This window comes from Maniola hyperantus, chromosome 1 (assembly GCF_902806685.2).
Source record: "Maniola hyperantus chromosome 1, iAphHyp1.2, whole genome shotgun sequence".
NCBI lineage: Eukaryota > Metazoa > Arthropoda > Insecta > Lepidoptera > Nymphalidae > Maniola > Maniola hyperantus.
In genome coordinates this window covers 14,452,291-14,474,265 of record NC_048536.1, presented here as the reverse complement: position 1 = coordinate 14,474,265, position 21,975 = coordinate 14,452,291, and the positions used below count along the sequence as shown (strand labels likewise).

Here is a 21,975-nt window from a genome sequence, read left to right as displayed (position 1 = left end):
TAGCAAGTAGCAACGTGTGAAATTTTTGGTATTGATGATTGATTATTTTAGAAAATAAATAAGATCAATAACAAAGAATAACCTTTGATACTTAGTGTACCTACTTCACTTGCACTTCAACATAAAGTTTTTCTTTTTAATAATAAGTACCTATCAAATTTTCAGTATTTTGGAAATAACCCTGTAGGTATAACATAACTCAAGAATTAACTTAATTTTAAATAATAATTAATCAAACTGCGATTGAGACTAGCCCAGCCAAGACTGTTAGATTCACAAATCGTATATATCTAAAAATATATGTTTGGCAACGAATTGAAAAGCCTTTAATATTTTATACAGTTACCTATATTCAACAAACGCTATTTTTAATTATTCCAAATTTTTATCTACAAGTAAATTCTGTTCTTTTCTTCGCTAAGACTTCTTATCCATTAAAACGCAGCAGAGCGTAATTCATTAGACCAACCAATCAGATTCTTGATAGAGGAAGTTTTTCAATAATTTGGTTGGCCTGCATAAGTGCCAATCTTCTCCGCTCCGATGGACAGGCAGCCTTAATTTTAATGAAAAATTCGAAAGACAATAAAGCCATGCGCATATCTCAACGGGCAGTTTCGCAAAAAATCGCCGGTTATTTGTGTCATACGAACATATTGAAAAAAAATGTTCGATGCATATGCGATCTGCCGGAATGCACGCAAGTCTTTGCGTGTTGCCAAATCCATTCGACGACGTCCATCGATGTTCTCGATCGGATCCGGATACCGGTCGATAATAGTAATAGAAAGCGTAAAAAATCATTACGCGAGATTCGAGTCCGATCTTACTGAACAAATCTGCTCGTTTGCTCGCTATTTTTTATTAATAAAATAGCGAGCAAACGAGCAAGTTTTTCAGTACTACCTACCAATTTTTGTGTTAAGATTTCTCCAAACAATCATAATATATAGGTTCCTTTTACTCTACAGTGTATCGATGTTCGATATTCTATCAACGTTGACGAGTTTTCAACGTCGTACTAGATCTCATTCTACTACCACCGACGGCATTGATCAACATCGATCGCATGGACGTGGTAACAGACTTTGTTCGTTATAAGTACTACACGTGACGTCAATAAATGTACTTTTATGAAATAATATTTAGGAATGTTTTGAAGCATTACCAATATACACATTTTCAACTTTGTAAACTTGTTACAATAATTTGTAATTTCGCTTTAGACTGTCAGTCGTCCTGCGTGATCCCGCAAATACCAGGGACTAAGAATTCTTTGTCCAGCAAATACCATGATTGAAATTATTATATTGATGACTAAACCTGTGAAGTTCTATCATACTTGTATGAGTCGCTTCATCTATACTAATATTATAAAGAGGTAATGTCGTTAAGTTTGTTTGTAGGGGGTAATCTCTGGAACTATTGAACCGATTTTAAAAATTCTTGCACCAGTAGAAAGCTCAATTATTCCTGAGTGACATAGGCTATACGGGATCTTTAAGAACCTAAATCCTCGCGGGTGAAGCCGCGGGGATCAGCTAGTTCGAAGATCTATACTAATATTATAAAGAGGTAACGTCGTTAATTTTGTTTGTAGGGGGTAATCTCTGGAACTATTGAACCGATTTTAAAAATTCTTGCACCAGTAGAAAGCTAAATTATTCCTGAGTGGCATAGGCTATACGGGATCTTTAAAAACCTAAATCCACGCGGGTGAAGCCGCGGGGATCAGCTAGTTCGAAGATATAATAGTTTTACAGTTCTTACAATTCACGAAGGCGAGTGAACTTTACATGTGGTTACGTCGTATGTACATGGAAATTACGTATGTGTGCGTGCCTGTCGGACCAATTTTAGGATGTCTCTGAACTTTTTCTTACTTACTAATACTACAGTATTTCGATGTTCCATGATGTTCTATCAACGTTGATGAGTTTTCAAAGTTCGTACTAACCCTACAAATCAATCCCTAGCCTTAGGTCCGCCTTAATGTGTGGCAAGACTTTAAAGTAACATTCATTGCGTCAAGTTAGATCGAGCATACAGACAAGTATCCGGGTGTGGTGCTATAGATCTATTTTAGATATATAATTTTTTAGACGACCTTAATCAATCAGTTGGTCCACACCGGACATAAATTTTGTATAAATAGTTTTACTATGATTAAATATATTTTATACACTCATTAGTTACACCAATATTAAGTTCAATATCCAAGCGATTTACATCAGGTAAACTTTAGGTACATAATATATTTTCATATTATATGTAATTTGAAAAAAATTTGCAGACAGGAAATTAAATATTTTTATGTTCACGACATCAAATTGTTTAATTAATAATTAAGACTAAATGAAAAATGCGACAACTTTTAAAGCATAATCATTTGGTTGAATTATGAATATAATATGACGTATAATATAATAAAGGATTTATTAGCAAATATAATCAAATATTACACTATACATATTTAACAGGAATATTAAAACAGATCAACTCCCAAGCTCAGTCGCCCAGTGCAATAATGTCACAAGTACCTACAGTACGCGGCCGAAAGTAATGTACATCGGCCTTAAGAATGACATTTCGCCTTTGTAGAGAGTTGTCTCTCTCACTCATACCTATATGACGTTTTGTCGGTTTGAACGATGGGTTGTATAGAAGCAGGCGTTATTTTGCGGAAGTCCATGATATACAATGAACCATAAGCTTAATTTGCAATTGTGCATTGTAAGGTCTACATCTCCTGAGGATGCTCCAGTGTCAAGGCGAAACGTGCGTCGAGTGTGTTTTGGGATTTGTGTGGTGCTGCGTGGTGGTGGTGCGGGTGCGTATTCCTTGCCTGGTAGCTGCTTTTTCCTGCATGGTTAGCAGTGGGAGGGCGGGCGGTGCATTTCGCATGATGCATGTTACATCATACAGATTCGACCTGTTTCAGCGGATTATAGCAAAATTAAGCTTTTGGTTCATTGAACGATAGGGACAGTGCTCTACAAATCTGATATCTCCTTCTAAAGGTCGATGTACATTACTTTCGGCCGCGAACTGTAACAACACGAGCTCGACGAGTCGCTTTATAAAAATCGCTTTGCAAGGACCATGATCACTGAGTCGATCTAAAACCTTTGCTTGTCATTCTGAACTGGAGTTAGGCGTTAAGAAACCGGATGAATACCTACTACCTATAAGTATAGTACGTGAAAAGTCGAGATGGATATCAGGGTGGGGATGCCCCGCACAGCCTCCGCGCTAACCCGGTGCGGGCGAGCCCGGGTGACGTGCGGTGTGCGGGCCGTCCCCCCACCTCATACCCCGATTACCATCTCAACCTGTCGCGAACTATACATGGACCTCAAAAAAGCCTAGTAGTAGGAGTTCAATTCAAGTTAATATATGGACGGTGAGGAGGAGGCTTATCTAGCTGTCAACATACGTAGTCGATGGACAGCTACGACTTAAGTTACTCTGTGATTGCCCGTTTGAGATTTGCAAGAAATTGTGCATCCTGGAGTCTTGGACATAAGCGAACTGGAGTAGAATGCTTTCTCTGTTGATGCTCTGATTTCACTATGATGGCTAGAACTAACACCGGCGGGTGTTACGAAAACCAAGAGAACCCTAAGCAAATGCTGTGTTCTGAAGAAATTACTCCTTATGGCTTGAACAATTTATTTGTATAGGAGCCCCTTTGTTGCACAGGACTTTATATTTATATTTAAGGACTAGCTTATGCTGCTAGGTGATAACCATTATCAAGAATATCTATTTGTCGCAATTGTATCGCAATTCTTTACCGTTGGCAAACGTATATTGCTGGCGTTTGACACATTTAAAAGGCCGCAACAAATCGATTTATAATCTCAGTATCCTTTATGTTAGAAATAATCTTTAGTGACAAACACATAATCGTTGTAACTAGTTAAACCGTTTGGCTTTGCTTTTTGATTTAGAATAAAACCTTTTTCTATTACTGTCTGAAAAAACAATTATTTTTTTCGAGACACAAAATCCCAATCAGCATCAATCCCAATGATTTTGTTGCTTTGTTGTTGTTCCCAATGCTGCCGCTTGAGTTTACTTTGCGTTTCCGGTTTGCGTTTGCGTGCACGGCCGAGCCACGTCCGAGACACGGACGCATCACGAACATGGCACGGTGAAGCATAAACTGCTTCATATAAAATGTTCGTGATGTGTTGAATCCGTGGCTCGTCCACGCCTCGTACGTGGCACGGCTCGTCTCCGCCACGTTTTGGCATCAATCATACCTTAATATGCACTATTTAAATGATAAAACTCTAGAAGATTCATATTATATAATTTAGATACATACACAGTGAGGCCGATTCTCTTGTACACAATCTCTAAACTAAACTAAATTAACGGGTCTAAACCTGCTGCTATCCTTTTCCGCAAGCAACATTATGACAGGGATAGCAATAGATTTAGACGTGTCATTTTAGTTTAGTTTAGAGATTGTTTACAAGAGAATCAGCCCCATTATAATGGTATTATAATAAGGTTAGTGGTGAAATAATTTTTATACACAATTCTATTTTGTTCTTTGATAAACATTATAATTAAAATAAGCACATCCTTATACGTAAGTAAATAAGTAAGTAGTCTTTTTTTAATATTTTAAAGAGACCATAATATTTTTGGTCTAACATACCTACGTGTCTCGGACACGGGTTAAATAGCATTTTATGAACACACACATTTTATAATAAATTATATTTTCATCCACGCTTTAGCTACCTGTACCCAATTAGTTTATTTTTACATGAATTTTTGAAATGGTTGTACTTACCTTTAAAGTTAAATATTATATTAACAAAGATTTTTTTTCACAGCATCAATTTACAAACTGAAGTGCATTACATAGATAAATCACAAGTAAATAATTATTTATTGGTGGTTTACTTTATAGGTGGTTTACATTAGTGACCTGTTTGCATAAATGTGTGTGGTTGTACCAAGAACCCCCTAAGTTCAGTTGATTATAACAGTTCTATGTAGGTTCGGTTTGAATGAAACTGTCAAACTTCGGTTTTGGTACTACAGGTTTGAAAAATATACCCTCTACAGTCTACACGGATCAAGCAATTACAACCATTTTAACAAGCGAATTTTGCGTCTATCAAAACGAGGTTACTAAGACAATAGTATTTTTTTTTCAATGTACGATTAATATTTACTGTAACAACTACACTAGAAAGTAACACACAACTAGTTTTCAAGACCTCTTTATAAATTATTATCTTGAAAGATTCAGTCTTGCTTTAAGGTGAAAAAAATAACTAAATGTTACCAAAAAACATTCGTTGGACCTTTTAACTTTTACAATATATATGAATGTAAACAGTGACGAATATAATTATGAAAAACATCAACATTACAAGAATTACCTACATGACATTCAATAAGGCGAAAAAATGGTTATATTTTATTCGATTCACATAAAATTTTTCATCGACCACGATCGCCACAATGTATGGCACAAAACAAACCTGCAGAGTAGAGTGACCTAAGCTGAACTCTCACTTACTTTGACATAGCGGCGGCCTTCTCTTATTGACAGGCGTTAGTCTCCTTTTTTTTTAAATAAAAATAGCGAACAAACGAGCAGGTAGGTCACCTGATGTTAAGTGATTACCACCGCCTATGAACATTTGCAATGCAACATCAGAGGAACCGCCAATGCGATGCCGGCCTTTCAGACATTTGTTGTTCAACCCCTTGAATAAGCCCATGTTGTAACTCCTCCGTAATTTCCGTAATATAATTGTTTTCATTATACCCAAGTAAAGCTCCAGGTAAAGCTGAGTTTAAGTGGCTCAACTCTACTCTGTTGGTGTGCTCTGTGCACATAACCTACGTTATAGTATAAAAAATCCTACGTATACGAAACAGGAAACCCGGACGCCGCCGGAAGGGCATTCCACACCATAGCTGTTCGTATCAGAAACGTAGAGGAAAAACGTTTCGTACGTCTTGGATTGGAAATCGACCACATAAGGGTGTTAAGTTTGCCGTAGCTGTATGAATCTGCGAACTATGGTAGCGTGATTGGAACATCATGTTTTCATACAACTTTGTATCCAGCGATATTTTTTGCTGTGATTGTGGCACGTCTGAAAGTACTCCTAAAGTCTAGACACGTAGAACCTCTATGCCACAACGTAGGTCAGCATTGTATTCTCTCAGTACATTAAGTCCAGTAACATATATTATGTTATTTATACCAATAATCTTTTTCCTCCTCAAAAACAGCTCATCCTCTTTATAGACAAATATAAATTTATATCTAAAATTAAACTAGTGACGTTCAATCATCATCAAATAAAAAATGCTTAACACGTTTGGGAAAAGCTTACATGTTAAGAAAAATACTCAAACAAAAGAAAAAATAGGCATATTTGAAATTTTGAAACAGACGCAAAACATTTATTAGTACAACATAGATGCACTTTTTTTACGCTAGATATTAAAGATTTTTGCATACACAATAATAATTTAATGACAATAATTAGTTTCATTTTAGAAATGAAGCAATTCAATAATAACGCTCAAAACATTGAAGAAAAATATTTTTTATATTTTTATTAATTAAAGTTAAAGTAACTTTATGGTTACTTGCACTAAATAAGTGATATAGTAAAATAAATCTTTTAAACTTAAAAATAAATAATGTTTTCGTACATATTATCTATAATGTTATCTTTCCCTTTTTTTCGATTTTTATACACAGAATAAACATTCAGTATAGATTAATCGTTGACGGACAGATTTCGTATTAACACGTAGAGTGGTTAGGGGAATCTCGACTTTGCGTGAATCGTGATAAGGTCGTTAGTCGCAGCTATTGTTCGCTGGTGCCCGGCTTCGGCGCAGGCGCGAGCAGCACACTGATGTCCCAAACCTATTTTTTTTAAATCAATTAGAAGATGCTCGCAACTTCTTGGGGTGTTTCTATATTAAAAAAACCTATTGGGGTCGGATCGGTCGGACAGGAGTGAAGCTTCTACGCTCAAAACAGTTCGCTGGCTTGCGAGAATAGTGACACAACTTAAAACTCTGTCAAATTGAGTTAAGTATAGGTACTAAACGATCAGAAATCTTTGATATTTTATAGTAAACAGAAACGCAACGCCGATTTCGCGCCAACGTTCGTTAAAAAGAAGCGTTCTTACTCATTTGAGACAAAACACTCTAGCGCGAATCACAAATACAGACTCATCTCAGTTGCGCCGATGACATGCACTGTCGATTCCAATAATTGTCATAAAATTTTCAAGAATAGTGACAATTTAGAGATCAGTCGTTGTTTTGGATAAAGGCAAGTATCTTTTTATGGTCTTATTTTTATTTACGCCTGTATTCTTGAATAAATATGGGCAATTGCTTATGATATCATTTTACTGACTTTTTCTTACTTGAGTCTATTTCCACTAAAAATAATTTGATTATTAAAATTTGTAGTCTCAAAAATAACTATTTATGTCTGAAACTACCTTTAGACGACATTTTTTTTTTATTATTTCAATAAAAGTTCTAAAATATTTTTAAGTGTTTCGACACTTCGATAAATTTACCTTTAGTCAGTAAAATCAAACACTTAATAAATCATTTATATATAGTGGTATGTAATAAAATATTTATAAACAAACTTTAAAACGCCATTTTCTAAAATCAATAATTTTGAGTTCCGCCACTATTCACGCAAGCCAGCGAGGTGTTCTGTTTATAGCAGCCGTATTGATCACATACTAAACTATAATACCGAATATGTGCAGCATGTGTATTATGAGACGGCTTTTGTATGTGCAAGCAAGCAATATGTTTATCACACTTGTGCAATAATATTCTACTTTACAGTTTCAAAACGGTGAAATAAGATCCACTTTACAGGCAAATGTATTAAAAAATGACAAATTACCTTAATAACGCGATCCTTGCCCGCGGTACACATGCGGCCCGTAGCCTCGTCCACGAAAAGGGATGCGACCGCGTGTTTCATATCGTGAAACGACGCTAGCGACTCGCGGCTGAAATACCAATCAAAGAATTAAGGGGAAATTTGTATATGAAACCTGAGCGCAAGGTCTACACTAATGTAACTATACTATAGTGTCAATTGTTAGAATTCGATATTATATGTGTATTCATACATTATATCACTCTAGCAATATTCACCAGCAGAATGTGTTTTTTACGAATGAAATAAAACGAATTTTTTATAAATTTTACGTATTATTTTATGGACATCAATCAAAATAAAAAGAATACTGACTTCTGCACTAAATCCGAATTGCGTTTTCCAAAGCCGCAAAACGAAATTCGGATCTGTGCGCAACTCCTCATATAAATAGTAGTACGGCTCCAGAGATCGAGAGAATTCTCGGATTTCGATCGGATTCGGATCAGATGCATTGTGCACTTTAAAAGTGAGTACATACGGTTCATGGCGTAAGGTGTCGTAGCAGGCAGCACAGACCCGCTGCGGGAACTCGAAGCCCATGATGGGCAGAGGGAGCCGGTGCGGTGAGCACGCTCCGCACACCGCGGCGCCGCACCAGCGGCAGTGGTGCTGACGAAGACCTACGACAACAGGGCATTTTTATGAAGGGGATGGTGCCTACTAGTCAAATGACCAACTTTTTATCAAACATCATAATGCGCGCTCAGTACAGGAACTTGTATGAAACACAAAGATGGGACGTCATGAAAATTTTAAGTACTTTTTTAGTTAAATCGGTAATTTTAAATTATTGCAACCTTAAAGCTGACAGTGGACATGGATTTCATGAATTTTCGACATAGGCACCATCCCAATTATTTAAGAGTTTAAAATAATTATTAATTTGCATTTAACGCTTGTTTATTTATTTTTTGTGGAAAGGCCGTTATTTTCTCAAGACTATAAAATACATCTATAAAATGTGGCGCCCTTCATTTCCCGTAAAACCTCCAAAATAAACAAGTTGTTGGGCATTACCGCACTAGTGTGATAATAAAATATTACTGAATGCATGAATCCAGAGAATGATCAACGGTGAGATAATAGTCTACAGTTTTGATAGCAGTTTTGTAAGAGTCGTTTTACGAATAATGACAGTAGTTTTTATAGTTCTCACCAAGCTGCTTCTTCTCCATCATAGCGCGCACGTTCCATATGAACGGCGCGCGACATAGTTGGCACAGATCGGACTCGCGCCAGGCGGGCGTCTCGCGCCTCTGCACGCCCATCTCCCACACGCCTAGCGCGCCGTCCTCGCCGCACGACACCAGTCGCAGACAACCGCCCACGTACCATAGCCCCGTCACCTTATTACTGTGAATAAGGAATACAACTTCAAAAGAAACAATTGACTGGATCACAAAATATTCTGATCGGAAGATAAACTAAGACAAATCTGTGTTTTTAAAACAGAGAAAATTTTTCCTTACCAAACGAAATTTATACTTCTTAAAAATACATATATTTAGAATATACTACTATTATATACAGTATCTGTCACCGGCTGTACTCACGTATTTAGAAGACGTTAGCCCGACTAGTTTCAAACCCATCTGGGGTCCTTTTTCAATTAGAATTTAGAATACATTACTAGGCTGAATAGAAGGAAAATCACCCTACTCACACAGAGAGCTTGATCAATTAATGAAGCAAATTAAACTCACCTATGACCTTGTAGTTCATAAGCGGTTCCTTTTTGCCCGCCGATGTCCCAAACAATGATAGTCTGGTCGAACGAGCCACTGAACAGCAATTGTGGTATGGGGGCCCAATTTAACACTCGTACTGAACTAGAAGTAAAAAATTAGAATACCTATTAATACATTTTTTCTTACCTTTGTGTTTCTAAGGTCTTTTATACGACTTATCCGTCTAAAGCTGCATGCTTCAGCCGTCTATAAATGGAATTGTATAATAACCTGGCACCTAGGAAAAGATTTAAACCAGGAAGACGGATGACCGTGGCTTCGATCACAAACAACCATTTCAAAGTTCTGAATTAAGAGTTCTGCGTTCTTAATTTGTGTTAAGCGCAAACCTGTCATTAAACGAAAGGAAAGTTTTCGCTTCCTTCCAACCGGTTTAGATATCGCCACGTTTTTTAATTAGCTCGTTCAATTAACGATACATCGTTACGTTAGATATCTATACTTAAACGATACGTCCTTTGCATATCATCCATCAGATTCATTAACAGAAAATCTCCAAAATATTCTAAGTTATTATACAGAGAATGTACACGATCAACCCTTCGCCGGTTCACTTCTGAGCACGGGTCTGCTCACAGAATCAGAAGCGTTAGGAAAACATCGCGAAACCTGCACTAAGAGTTCTCCAAAATGTTCTCAAAGGTGTGCGAAGTCTGCCAATCCGCACTTGGCCAGCGTGGCGGATTATGGCCTAAGTATGCAGAATGGTAGGAAATTGAATAATCTTTGCAAAACGCTAAACGCACATGTAAAATTTTGGTTTTTAACGACCAATGAAATGACATCTCAATATTTGTAAATCAAATAAAAATGTCGTAAATCTACATATTACTAAATAAATAAAAACTACTCATAATGAGTTTTTTTATTATTCAGATTTAAGTTAGCCCTTGACTGCAATCTCACCTGGTGGTAAGTGACGATGCAGTCTAAGATGGAAGCGGGCTTACATGTAAGGGGTATGGCAGTTTTTAATAAACCCATGCCCCTTTGATTTCTACACGGCATCGTACTGGAACGCTAAATCGCTTGGCGGCACAGCTTTGCTGGTATGGTGGTAACTAGCCACGGCCATAGCCTCCCACCAGACCAGACCAGAAATTATAAAATTCCAAATCCCTGCTAGGAATCGAACCCGGGACCTCCCACTAATAAGACCACAACACTTACCACTGCGCCAGGGAGGTCGTCAAACTTTCCTACTTCGTTTATGGCAACTAAACTTTCTAAAACTTCCAAACTGTGACCCTCAATTACTTAGAACAGTATATAATTTTGAAATATTCCATTACTGTTTTCGACGACGGGACGCGACGATATTATATTATGTAAAAAGTTTGTAACACATCAAGTATCGGCTTTCATTAGGGAATTTTATCTATGTATCGCGTGAGGTGATACTAAACAAGAGTCACCTTGAATAAAAATGTTCAACTAAGTAATTGTTTTTAAACGTTTTCACAGTACAAATTGCTCTTTAATCGATGCTTTAATTATTAAAACACACACGACTCCTAATACAAAGGAAAATGTTTAAAAAAACAGTCATTCATTATTAGGGTTCCATTCGTCATGAAAAGGAAAAAAAAGGAACCCTTATATTATTATAATCACTTCGTTGTCAGGACAGACAAGACGGACAACGAACGAACGGGCTTTTTCTCAGAGGAGGTACAAGTTGAAATTAATATTTTTTTAAAAATGCTTATAGGCTAAGCTGTGATAGCCTAGCGATAGCGTCCGCCTTCTAATAGGAGGTCGGGGGTTCAATCCCGGGCACGCACCTCTAACTTTTCGGATTTATGTGCGTTTTAAGTAATTAAATATCACTTGCTTTAACACCTGTGCTCTGTAGTGAGCCGGCGATGGGTTGATCATGATAATGATGACTTAGAGGCTTCTAAATTAATGCAATGCCGCATATTTTGACACTTCCAAGTAAATAAAAACTTATAGGGCACTTGCTATTGACCTAGAACCATGAAAGACAAAAAGCAAGGTCTCACAGCACAAGTGAAGGAAAAACTCGGAAAATACTTATTTGTAAATATTCACATTAAAAAACCAGCCACGTGCGAATCAGACTCGCGCACCGAGGGTTCCGTACTCGGGTATTTTTTTGACATCTTGCATGATAAATCAAAAACTATTACGCATAAAAATAAATAAAAATCTGTTTAAGAATAAACAGGTAAAGCCTTTCATATGATACCCCAGTTGGTAGGTATAGTTATCTTACTTTGAAAATTGTTCATGAACACATTTTAAATATTTTTTTACCCTATAGGTTGACAGACAGACAACGAAGTGATCCTATCAGGGTTCATTTTTTTCTTTTGAGGTACAGAACCCTAAAAAACATTTTTTTGTGACTATACAAACTTACATTTCTACGTAGTTGAAGATAAAAGCAACAAAATAATCACACCTCCTCCTCGAAACCTCGGTGCGCAAGTTAGACTCGCAGTTGACCAGTTTTTTATTATAAACAAAATATTTTTGTCATTATAAAAACGTTTCATTTATGGATAAGAATAAAATTATTAAATCAAAGAAAAAAATATTCGCATAGTGCTTATGGAATACAGGCTACTACACTTTGTAAAAACCTCGATTTGATGCGGTGTAGAAACCAAGCCGAGTGCATGCCTAAAAACTGCACTGCTGTTTTAAGTTAGTTAGTTATTTTCATATGACGATACTATCATATGAGATCATAAATCGCAAACGTAATAAATACTTTAATCAAGGCAAATCACAAAACATTATTGAAAACTACTAAAACTACTACAAAAAAATAAAATATATTGTGGTTCAGCAAATTTTTAGTCAAAGAATACATACATTAGATTCATTAGATAATCATTTTGGTCAGTTGTAGAAAAAATTGGTCAAGTGCGAGTCGGATTCGCACTCGAAAGGTTCCATACCATTGTACAAGAAATAACACTTTTTAATATTTATGGTGGCAATTTTTATTATTTGTTGTTATAGCAGCAATGGAAATACAGATTCTGTGATTTTTCCCTTTACGTGTGCTCTAAGACCCACCTACCTGCCAAATTTCATGATTCTAGGTCAACAGGAGGTACCCTATAGGTTTCTTGACAGACAGACAGACGGGACGGACGGAGGGACAGACGGACTTCGGGTACAGAACCCTAAACATAACTTACCCAGTGTGTCCCTTTAGCGTGGTGACTAGCGTAGCGCCGTTATTATCTAACTTTAGCATCGTTATCAGCCCGCTGTAGTCGCCGACGAACGCGTATTTTGACTGTGAATCGAACCTGATTACAGCAGTTCAGGAAATGCTATTACATAAAATGAATTAATACCTACTTAGATAGTAAAAAATATACATTTTAGATTTCCACTTTATTACACTTTATTGTACTGTCGTTAGCTTATGTCGTAACAGTAATATTTAGAGGTGAAGCCATATCATAAACTCATAATATCTAGACATAAACAACAAAAATATGCATAAGTAGTAATATAAATAACATCATATTCTTAACGTAGCAACAATGTAGTTAGCTAAATTTTTGAATTATAACTTTTAAACTTATTTACTCTCACATTTTTTTTTATTAATTACTACTGAGCAATTAAATTACTAATGATTTCATAATATCCATTGTGTAAATATTTGTGAGAAATATTAATAAAAACCTATTCACTATTTTATATTATGCGAAAATTGGCTGAACCAAGATAGGACTACTTTTATGCATGTGGAGAAAGTCGCGGGCATAAGCTAGTTATAAATAAAAAGGATACTGTAAAGCAGTGCACCAGGCCTCGAAGGAATAGCCGCCAATCCTCCTTCCAGTTTCACTGCAGTGGTAAGAAAATAGCTTGTCTCGACTCACTGACAGGACCCACTCACAACTCAGGGAAAACACCACCGCTGTCACTCGGGCAGTGTGCGCCAAGTATTCCCTGGTCTATAGAAAGATACAACAACATAGGTACACAGAATTTGGTAGGAATAGTTTAGCAGGCTACTCCTTAATAAGTGCATGTCAATGACAGAAACACATAAGGAGTTACGAGTACTTATCAGTTCAAAAGTACAAAACAGTATGGAGAGAAAAGTGTAAACAGATGTCTTGCATCTTTTTGTGCCCCTAGTGCAATATGGTCTTGGACTGTTGTACTCGTAATAAAACGACGTGATTTTTTTGTATAGCGGTAGTTTACTGGGCTAGAATTAATTACTAAAGAGAATAATTTTAAAAAATCATGATTTTTAATCATTTTTAAAATAATTAATTATTAACTTCACAAGTCCTCACATGGCTTAAACGACAAACCTTTTTTAATTTTTTAACAAAAAATATTTTTCAGCAGAATGAGTATTTTTAATTTTTATGTTAAAAAATTGAAAATAATTGACGTTTACGGATTGTGAAGTCATTATTCACCTTCTGTACAGAACAACGTTCATGTTAAAAATCATGATTTTTTTTAAACTATTCTCTTTTTATTAATGAGTTCTAATCCCATAAACATTTTATTACAACAGTCCAAGACCCTATTATGGAAATGTACCTCAACAAACACATGCAAAGATGTCATCTTTTAATGGATCATTCTAGAATAAGAAAACCTTTATTTTAAATCAATCACTTTTTTTTTAATTTGTAGTTTGTCATGATAAAAATAGTCAAGTGTTCTTTACTTACCTTTAAAAGTTAAGTAAAGTAATTTTTAAATAGCTGCTTTTGAAATTAAATCAAAATTGAAATATCACCAAATTGGATTATGACCAAAGAATTTAAGTACAGAATTAAATAAAAATTTTTACAAAAAAAATAAAAACCGACTTCGATACACAAACACTAAAAATTGAAAAATAATTTAATTTATTACCGAATATCTTATGTATACAAGAGTTAATATAGTTCCATAATAATACTTTTTGGTGCCGGTGCCAATTAGCTTTAGCTGCGCGAATCGTCTAGACTTCATATTTTTATGAGACTCCACAATGGCACCTCATTGGCACCGACCCCAAAAAATATTATTATGGAACTATATTAACTCTTGTATACATAAGATATTCGGTAATAAATTAAATTATTTTTCAATTTTTAGTGTTTGTGTATCGAAGTCGGTTTTTATTTTTTTTGTAAAATTTTTTTTTTCAAAATTTTTAGTGGCCCCATGGAATTATGCTATGACTGGTTAAAAATCTACTGTTTACTAAGCTTATACACTGATCGCGAGCAATTTACTCTTATCCGTTGAGGAGTTCCAGTATCTATCTTCGAAGATGTTCATCAGATCTTCACCAAATTTAAATGGGACCAACTTTGAAGTATACCCTTTCAAACAAAAAAAAAATTTTCACAATCGGTCCAGGCGTCTTCGAGTAATCGGGGAACATACATAAAAAATAAAAAAAAAAATAAAAAAAAAAAAAAAAAGATTCCGACGAATTGAGAACCTCCTCCTTTTTTTGAAGTCGGTTAAAAAGCAAAAATAGCAATCACTTACAGGGTTTATTCTATTACAGTCTGTGGCAAGTGTGAACTCAGAAATGGTGCCATTTTCTTGCCCTATGAATAGCTGTCTTGTTTCTGGAGTGTAGAACATTGATGTGCATCCGGAGGGCATGTATTGACATATACTTGGCCAGTATTGGCCAGAATCTCTTTTGAGCCATACTCGGACTGTCCTGTGAGCAAAATTTTACTTGTAGTAGGCAAGTATCACCTTATAGTACGAGGCAGAAAATAATGTACATCAGCCTTTAGAATGACGTTTCGGCTTCGTACAGCGTTGTCTCTTACTCATACCTATATGATGTTTTGTCTGTCTCAATGACAGAGACAATGCTCTAGTAAAGGTTGATGTACATAATTTTCTGCTGAGTACTATAACAATGTCCCATGGATGACATAATATATGCTTTCTTTTGAATAGATAAGATAGATATATATTGAATAAGTATATAACAAGTTCTTTTATTTTGCTACTCTTACAAACTTTTTTTTATTGTACGCTGTCTAACAATTTATACATTTGCAACTATGTATGTTAAAGCAAGACTAAAACTTGTGGCCAAAGACTCCTTCTTGGTCAGTTACTTCCTATGCTTGTCCAAATCATGGTACGCTTCCATGTATCTATAGTTTTACTGACTGATAATAAAATTTCTTCAAACTCATTAATTAAACAAACAATTTACTCATCATTGGCATTACTCCTACTTTAACTACTTATTTACATATTTGTATGACGAACAAATTACGGTAAGAGTGTAAAATAATAGGAGAAACGCCGTTATATTTACAGCAGTTTCACAAAGAATGACCTCTACAAATACCGATGAAAAATTATTACAATTGCACCGTAAATGTCTTGTAATACGAGGTGTTAATTGAATTGTTTATTATGCTAAAATAAAACGCTAGTAAAGCACATACTTATCGTCGCAAACACTAATAACTCCGTCTTCGCCAGGGATCACCACCGCCGCGTTCACGTCGTCGGTGCAACCTTCCAATTTATTGAGGAGCGCTGGCTTTTTTGTAGTGGAAAACCTGTCGTTAGGTGTCCTTGGTGCAGGTTTAATTTCAGCAGCCATATTTTACAATTTAAACGGCAAATAAACAATTTATTCGTCACTTCTTTCGGAGAACGAAAAAGAAAACGTCATAATAATTTTGACATTTCTATTTTCAGTGTTGAGTGTTGACAAAAATTAACGGTTCGATTACTCCGATTAGTCGATCCTTTTAATATTTAAAATATATATTAAATGATGTGAAAAAGTGTCTGTTACCTTTTTACGGCCCATCCCTTTAACCGATTTTGGCGGAGATTAGCTGTTTGTGTCCCGACTCCCATAGATGGACATAATATTAAGCTCTTTTATCAAGAAAATTCTCTTGAGACTAAAAAAAATTTAAAACTTAAACTTATTCCTGCAACTTAAAAAAGTATTTTTGTCTGCCGAAGGACATGCTTGAAAGTTCGATACAAAATCGATTATTTAATCATAGCGTTCGAGTTGAACTACCACGACACTACACAATATGGTAATTAGTCAAATGTCAATGTCAAATTCGTGAAACCTTGCATTGCTTGCTTTGGCGTGAAACCTCTGAATGAAACCCATGTGAAACCTTAGAGTTTTTGTTTTGAACAAAATTAAAATTAGAAGTAATTAAAAATTGATATTTATTGGCTAGAATAGTTATTTTCTTTCGTTAGAACATGCCGTCTGTGAAGAAAACAAAAATTAAAAAACCTAAAATGCCGCCACAACCTCAAAACAATTCAGGTTAGTTCTTTTTAGAAATACATTAATTATTTTCTAATATTTGTAAGTTCATGAGCATTCACAATATTTTCCAGATTCAGAAGAGGAGATGAACACGGAAAGTCATAAAAAGTCCCTGGAAAAGTTGAAGAAAATCGACCCAGACTTTTATAACTTCCTTGAAGAAAATGATGAGAATCTTTTAAACTTTGAGGCAGATTCGGAGGACGATGTTTCAGAAAAAGGAGACGATGATGAGGACAAGTTACATGTGCCTGGAGCAATCACAGGCGACAGTGACGAAAGTGATTTTGAAGTTAGTATTTTTTTTTCATACTTGAATAAACTCACACAGCTGACAAACCATGCTTAGTTTATGCTTATTTCTATTTTACCTACAGCCGTAAGAACTGTTTAAGATATCACTATCCTTATTATAAATGCAAAACTTTGTTTGTTGAATTGTCCTCCAATCACACCACAACGGAGCAATGGTTCAGCTTGATTTTTGCTGGAGAATGAGATAAATCAAAGAGTTCCTACAGACTCAAAGACTAAAGACTAGTTCAAAGACCTAAATCCATGTAGATAAAGTTGCAAGCAACAGTTAGTGACAATCTGATGTTGAATCTAGCTATCCAGAGATATATTTTGCTATTATCATGTATAGTTGGATGTTGTTACAAGAGAAAAACTTAAACCAGTTTTTGATATAACTCCGTCTGAACTTTGTGTTGAATATCAGAAACTGACTGTGTTGTGTTGAGTTCTTTTCACATAACAACATCCATTTTTCTTTATTATTTTGGAAAAATCTTGAGTGCTTGTTGTCCCTTTTAGTAACACAATTTGCTGTTTCAGGATGACACTGCAAAACCTGTACAAGGCAGAGTTACTCTCAAGATGGTGTCACAGTGGCAAACAGAGTTGCAAAGCGAGGGGAAGATCAAGCTAGCAACATTAACCACAGTCATAAAGGCATTCAACGCTGCCATGCTGAGAGCTACCAGTGATGATGGTACATCTAAAGGGGAATATAAAGTTGAAGGTATGAAAATTGAAATTTTTTGTCATCAAATTGTCTATTTTTTTTCGTTGTTGTGCCTTATCATGCGATCAGTCGGTGAACTTTTAGCAGATTGGTTGGAAGACAAATTGGTCTGATTGGTTGAGTCTCAGCGAAATTGTCTATTAGAATATTGTCTGTCCCACTCACTCTGTGAACATCAAGGTGGTGCATCCAATCTGGCAAGATTTTGATGTGGGTAGCGTTTAGTATAAAATGTATGAAGCCTTCTGATACACATCCAAATATTTTTGACAGCTTATTTATTATATGTTAATATGTGGTCATCCTATACCAGGAATGTACAAATATGCATTGCGAAGTATGTACATGAACTGTAGAACCCACTGTCAGTGTGTGCTGTTCTAAATGAAGTTTAGCAGTTCTCAAGTGAAAAGTCTCTCTTTCTAATGCTGTTTTTTTAATAACTATTCTCCTATTCATATGTGAATGTTAAAATTCAAATGTTACCAGCTATTACATTAGCTCATTGAACTCTTTTCTATCAGAGCCAAAATGACCATTGTATTAAATACCTTGTCGCAAAGCTTGTCTTACATAAAATCCATTTTAAATGCTCAATCAAAATAACGCTATCAAGCCATAAAATACTTCTAAGAAAATGTCACTTAAAAAGCTCGTTTCATTCAGTCATACTTACATAATAATGGTTTATGCACAGCATCAGACATTCATACCAGATATTTCTTTAAAAATTGAAAAAATTGTATAAATTTTATTGATTTTTTAAAGAAATAGGCATATTAATTAATGTAACAAGTAAAATGTTTTATTGTAGTGAAATAATATGGATTCATAAGGTAAGGTACATACGGTGTATTATTTCTAAGTTTTAAAAAAATTGTTTCGTAAATGCCTAATTAATGTCGAAAATCTATTTTTTAGGCTCATCAATCTTCAATTCAGTAATACAAATGTGTGTACTATACTTGCCCACTGCAATTAAAAAGTACCTAGGCATGGAGCAGTCTGGAAAGGACCCAAAGAAATGCAAACACTATGTCAAGATCAAGGGACCTCTGCTAGCATACTTGAAAGACTTGCTGAAACTACTCGGCAGTGTTACTTCTGAAAACATTTTGACTGTACTTCTCAAACATTTGCATCAGATGTCTGTATACATTGCCTGTTTTACAAGTATATCTAAACAAGCATTGAAGAAACTTATTAGTCTTTGGAGTAATAGTGAAGAAACTGTACGAGTTCTTGCATTTTTGTGCATTTTACGAATAACAAGGAATCAACAAACAGCACTATTAGACTTGGTGTTGAAAGCAATGTACTTGACATATGTTAAGAATTGTAAATTTGTGAGCCCTACCACTTGGCCGGGAATAAACTTCATGAGGCGGTCATTAGTTGAGATGTTTACATTGGACTTAAATGTCTCGTATCAACATGTATTTCTGTATATAAGGCAATTAGCTATACATTTAAGAAACGCGATTGTTGTACAGAAAATTGAGAACCGACAGGCAGTTTACAACTGGCAATTTGTTAACTCTTTACATTTATGGGCAGATTTAATAGCAGCAACGTCGAATAAGGCTCAGTTGCAGCCATTGCTTTACCCTCTGGTAATGGTTATAACTAATACAATAAAGCTGGTGCCAACACATCAGTACTACCCCCTGAGATTCCATTGTGTTGAAATTCTAATGAATCTTTCTAAGGACACCAATACCTTCATTCCAGTGCTGCCATTTCTTGTAGAGGTGAGTATTGAAATAACGATTTTTTGTAACGTAAATCAAATTTCTCGAAAATGTAATGCAATTGCGCGCTCTAGCCCTACTCACAAAAACAAAATCAATATTCAGTGTGTTTATCTGAAGCGAATTTACCGACTGTTAGTAGACAGATAATAGAGCGAGCATTCGCGTGTTTGGTTTAAATCCGCCTTAAATCACAAATACTGATATCATAAAGTGCCTCGATGAAACTATAGTCCACGACAGGTCGAGATGCCAATCGGGGGTATGAGGCGGTTGGACGCCCCGCACACCCGCACGTCACCCGCGCTCGCATGCACCGGCTGCTCGATTGCGGTAGAAAGACAGCTACAATGTCGCGATCGCAATCACCTCTGATTGGTTGTTGCTCGCTCACTATTGGCTACAATGCATTTTGGCAACAAGAATCGCACAAATTCAACCAATCACAACAATTGAGATTGTGAAAAATGATTGATGTATGTTTTACGAAATCGACCCGCGGGTTAGCGCAGAGGCTGTGCGAGGTGTACCCTCCCCGATTGCCATCTGAACTTGACGCGTAGTATAACTCATTGACTGGACTGCGCAATAAAATTATACAGGCGCGTATTGAATTTTTGCCCATATGAGTAAGCGAGACATAGTACAAAATTTAATATTTTACAGGTTTTAACATCATACGACTTTAACAAGAAACACAAGAAAGTCTCAATGAAACCGTTAGACTTCTCGTGTGTGCTGCGGCTAGCCAAGTCGCAGTTGATGGAGAATGGCTTTAAGGACTCCGTAATCGATAGGGTGTATGGCCTGCTTCTAGAATATGCCGCCAACGAGTCGCACTCTATCGCTTTCCCAGATCTTACCTTATTGGCTGTCATTCAGGTATGTTGTACTTTTGTACTAGCATCATCCATGTATTTCCTTACTTTACTAAGAAATTTTCTCTATGTGAAAAGTATAGATCATCATTACTGGTTGAGAGAGCTATTTGACTTCGAAATTATAACAAACTAGATGATGCCCGCAACTTCGTCCGCGTGGAATTAAGTTTTTAAAAATCCCGTGGGAACTCTTCGATTTTCCGGAATAAAATTAGCCTATGTCACTCTCCAGGTATTTATCTATACCCATGCAAAAAATCACGTCAATCCGTTGCACCGTTACGACGTTATTGATGGACAAACCAACAAACAATAAACCAACAAACGAACACACTTTCGCATTTATAATAAGGGTACTGATTGACGTACACATTTTCATCTTTCTAAAATCTAAATAAAAGTATGAAAGACTAAATATATCACGCTCGCTTTCCTACAAAAAATGTGAGGCGCAAAATGAGTTTGATTTAGTGATAGAAATATTTTTTCAGATGAAGCAGTTCCTCAAGTCTTGCTCAGTCTCAAATTACACCAAGAAAATGCGGCAGTTGTTAGAAAAGATAGAGGAAAACTCCAAATTCATTGAGAAGGAAAGAGCTAAAATCAGTTTTGGTCTCAGCGAAGACAAGATGGTTGCTGCGTGGGAGGCGAACATTAGAGCCAAGGGAACACCCTTACTTACATTCTTTGATAGCTGGAATAAAATCAACAAGATCCAAAAACGTAAGAAAATCACCAAGAATGACGAAATAGCGGGGGTATTACCCCTAATTAAGAGACCCAAGATAGCTGACACAGAAGAAAAGATAAAGAAACCTGAAAACAAAGGTCCTTTAGTCCTGTTCCCATCAGATAGTGAAGGTGAAGGGGATCATTTCAAATTGGAGGAAGAAACTGAGGAACCGAAACCGAAAAAAGTGAAAAAGAAGACCAATAAAAAGAAAGGACAGAAAAAGATAGTAGCACCAGAAATGGAGAGTGTACCAGATAAGGCAGATGTTGTACAGGATTTTAGTGTCAGTGATTGGTGAAGAATTGGTTTATTATCTAATAAAAAAATGTAATTACGTATATGTTTATTTCTATTTTTTATCCTGCTTTAATGCTTCTAGAATGGAAACTAGTTTGCTTCCAGAAGGCATCATCATCATCATCAAGACAAAGCTGATAGAGGCAGTCTCGAATTACAAATCAAAAGTCTTAGTTTTACCTAAGAGCGTTTCACTGAGACGGCTCGTGAGGCAAGGTGCGGGTTGCGGGAAGGTGACAGTGACGTTAAGCCTTGAT

General features: G+C 35.9%; 3 protein-coding genes across 3 annotated transcripts in view; 2 read left to right on the top strand and 1 right to left on the bottom strand.

Moving 5' to 3' along the window:
* Maf1 (repressor of RNA polymerase III transcription Maf1) overlaps positions 1–21,975 on the top strand; it is a 131,113-nt gene that overhangs the window by 6,660 nt on the left and 102,478 nt on the right. The gene's annotated exons all lie outside the window — the stretch shown is intronic.
* On the bottom strand, positions 4,302–16,460 carry Wdfy2 (WD repeat and FYVE domain containing 2). Its single transcript, XM_034971898.2, has 9 exons — positions 16,167–16,460; positions 15,235–15,415; positions 13,513–13,679; positions 12,906–13,019; positions 9,685–9,810; positions 9,138–9,334; positions 8,460–8,601; positions 7,940–8,048; positions 4,302–6,922 (listed from the first exon to the last, which is right to left on the bottom strand). The coding sequence occupies exons 1-9, from the start codon at positions 16,325–16,327 to the stop codon at positions 6,863–6,865; spliced, it is 1,257 nt and encodes a 418-aa protein (XP_034827789.1). The 5' UTR covers positions 16,328–16,460; the 3' UTR covers positions 4,302–6,862.
* On the top strand, positions 16,816–21,775 carry LOC117985184 (nucleolar complex protein 2-like). The gene is made up of 6 exons (XM_034971880.2): positions 16,816–17,026; positions 17,101–17,321; positions 17,867–18,053; positions 18,978–19,807; positions 20,474–20,689; positions 21,180–21,775. Exons 1-6 carry the CDS (start codon positions 16,960–16,962, stop codon positions 21,717–21,719), a joined length of 2,061 nt encoding a protein of 686 aa, XP_034827771.1. The 5' UTR covers positions 16,816–16,959; the 3' UTR covers positions 21,720–21,775.

Excerpts from the sequence above, each read along its gene's own strand:
- LOC117985184 (XM_034971880.2), top strand. The coding sequence starts at position 16,960 with ATGCCGTCTGTGAAGAAAACAAAAATTAAAAAACCTAAAATGCCGCCA. Across the intron at positions 17,322-17,866 it reads GTGACGAAAGTGATTTTGAA|GATGACACTGCAAAACCTGT; the intron begins GTTAGTATTTTT and ends TTGCTGTTTCAG. Across the intron at positions 19,808-20,473 it reads TGCTGCCATTTCTTGTAGAG|GTTTTAACATCATACGACTT; the intron begins GTGAGTATTGAA and ends AATATTTTACAG.
- Wdfy2 (XM_034971898.2), bottom strand. The coding sequence starts at position 16,327 with ATGGCTGCTGAAATTAAACCTGCACCAAGGACACCTAACGACAGGTTT. Across the intron at positions 9,335-9,684 it reads TATGAACTACAAGGTCATAG|TAATAAGGTGACGGGGCTAT; the intron begins GTGAGTTTAATT and ends CCTTATTCACAG. Across the intron at positions 8,049-8,459 it reads GACACCTTACGCCATGAACC|CCGCGAGTCGCTAGCGTCGT; the intron begins GTATGTACTCAC and ends TTGGTATTTCAG.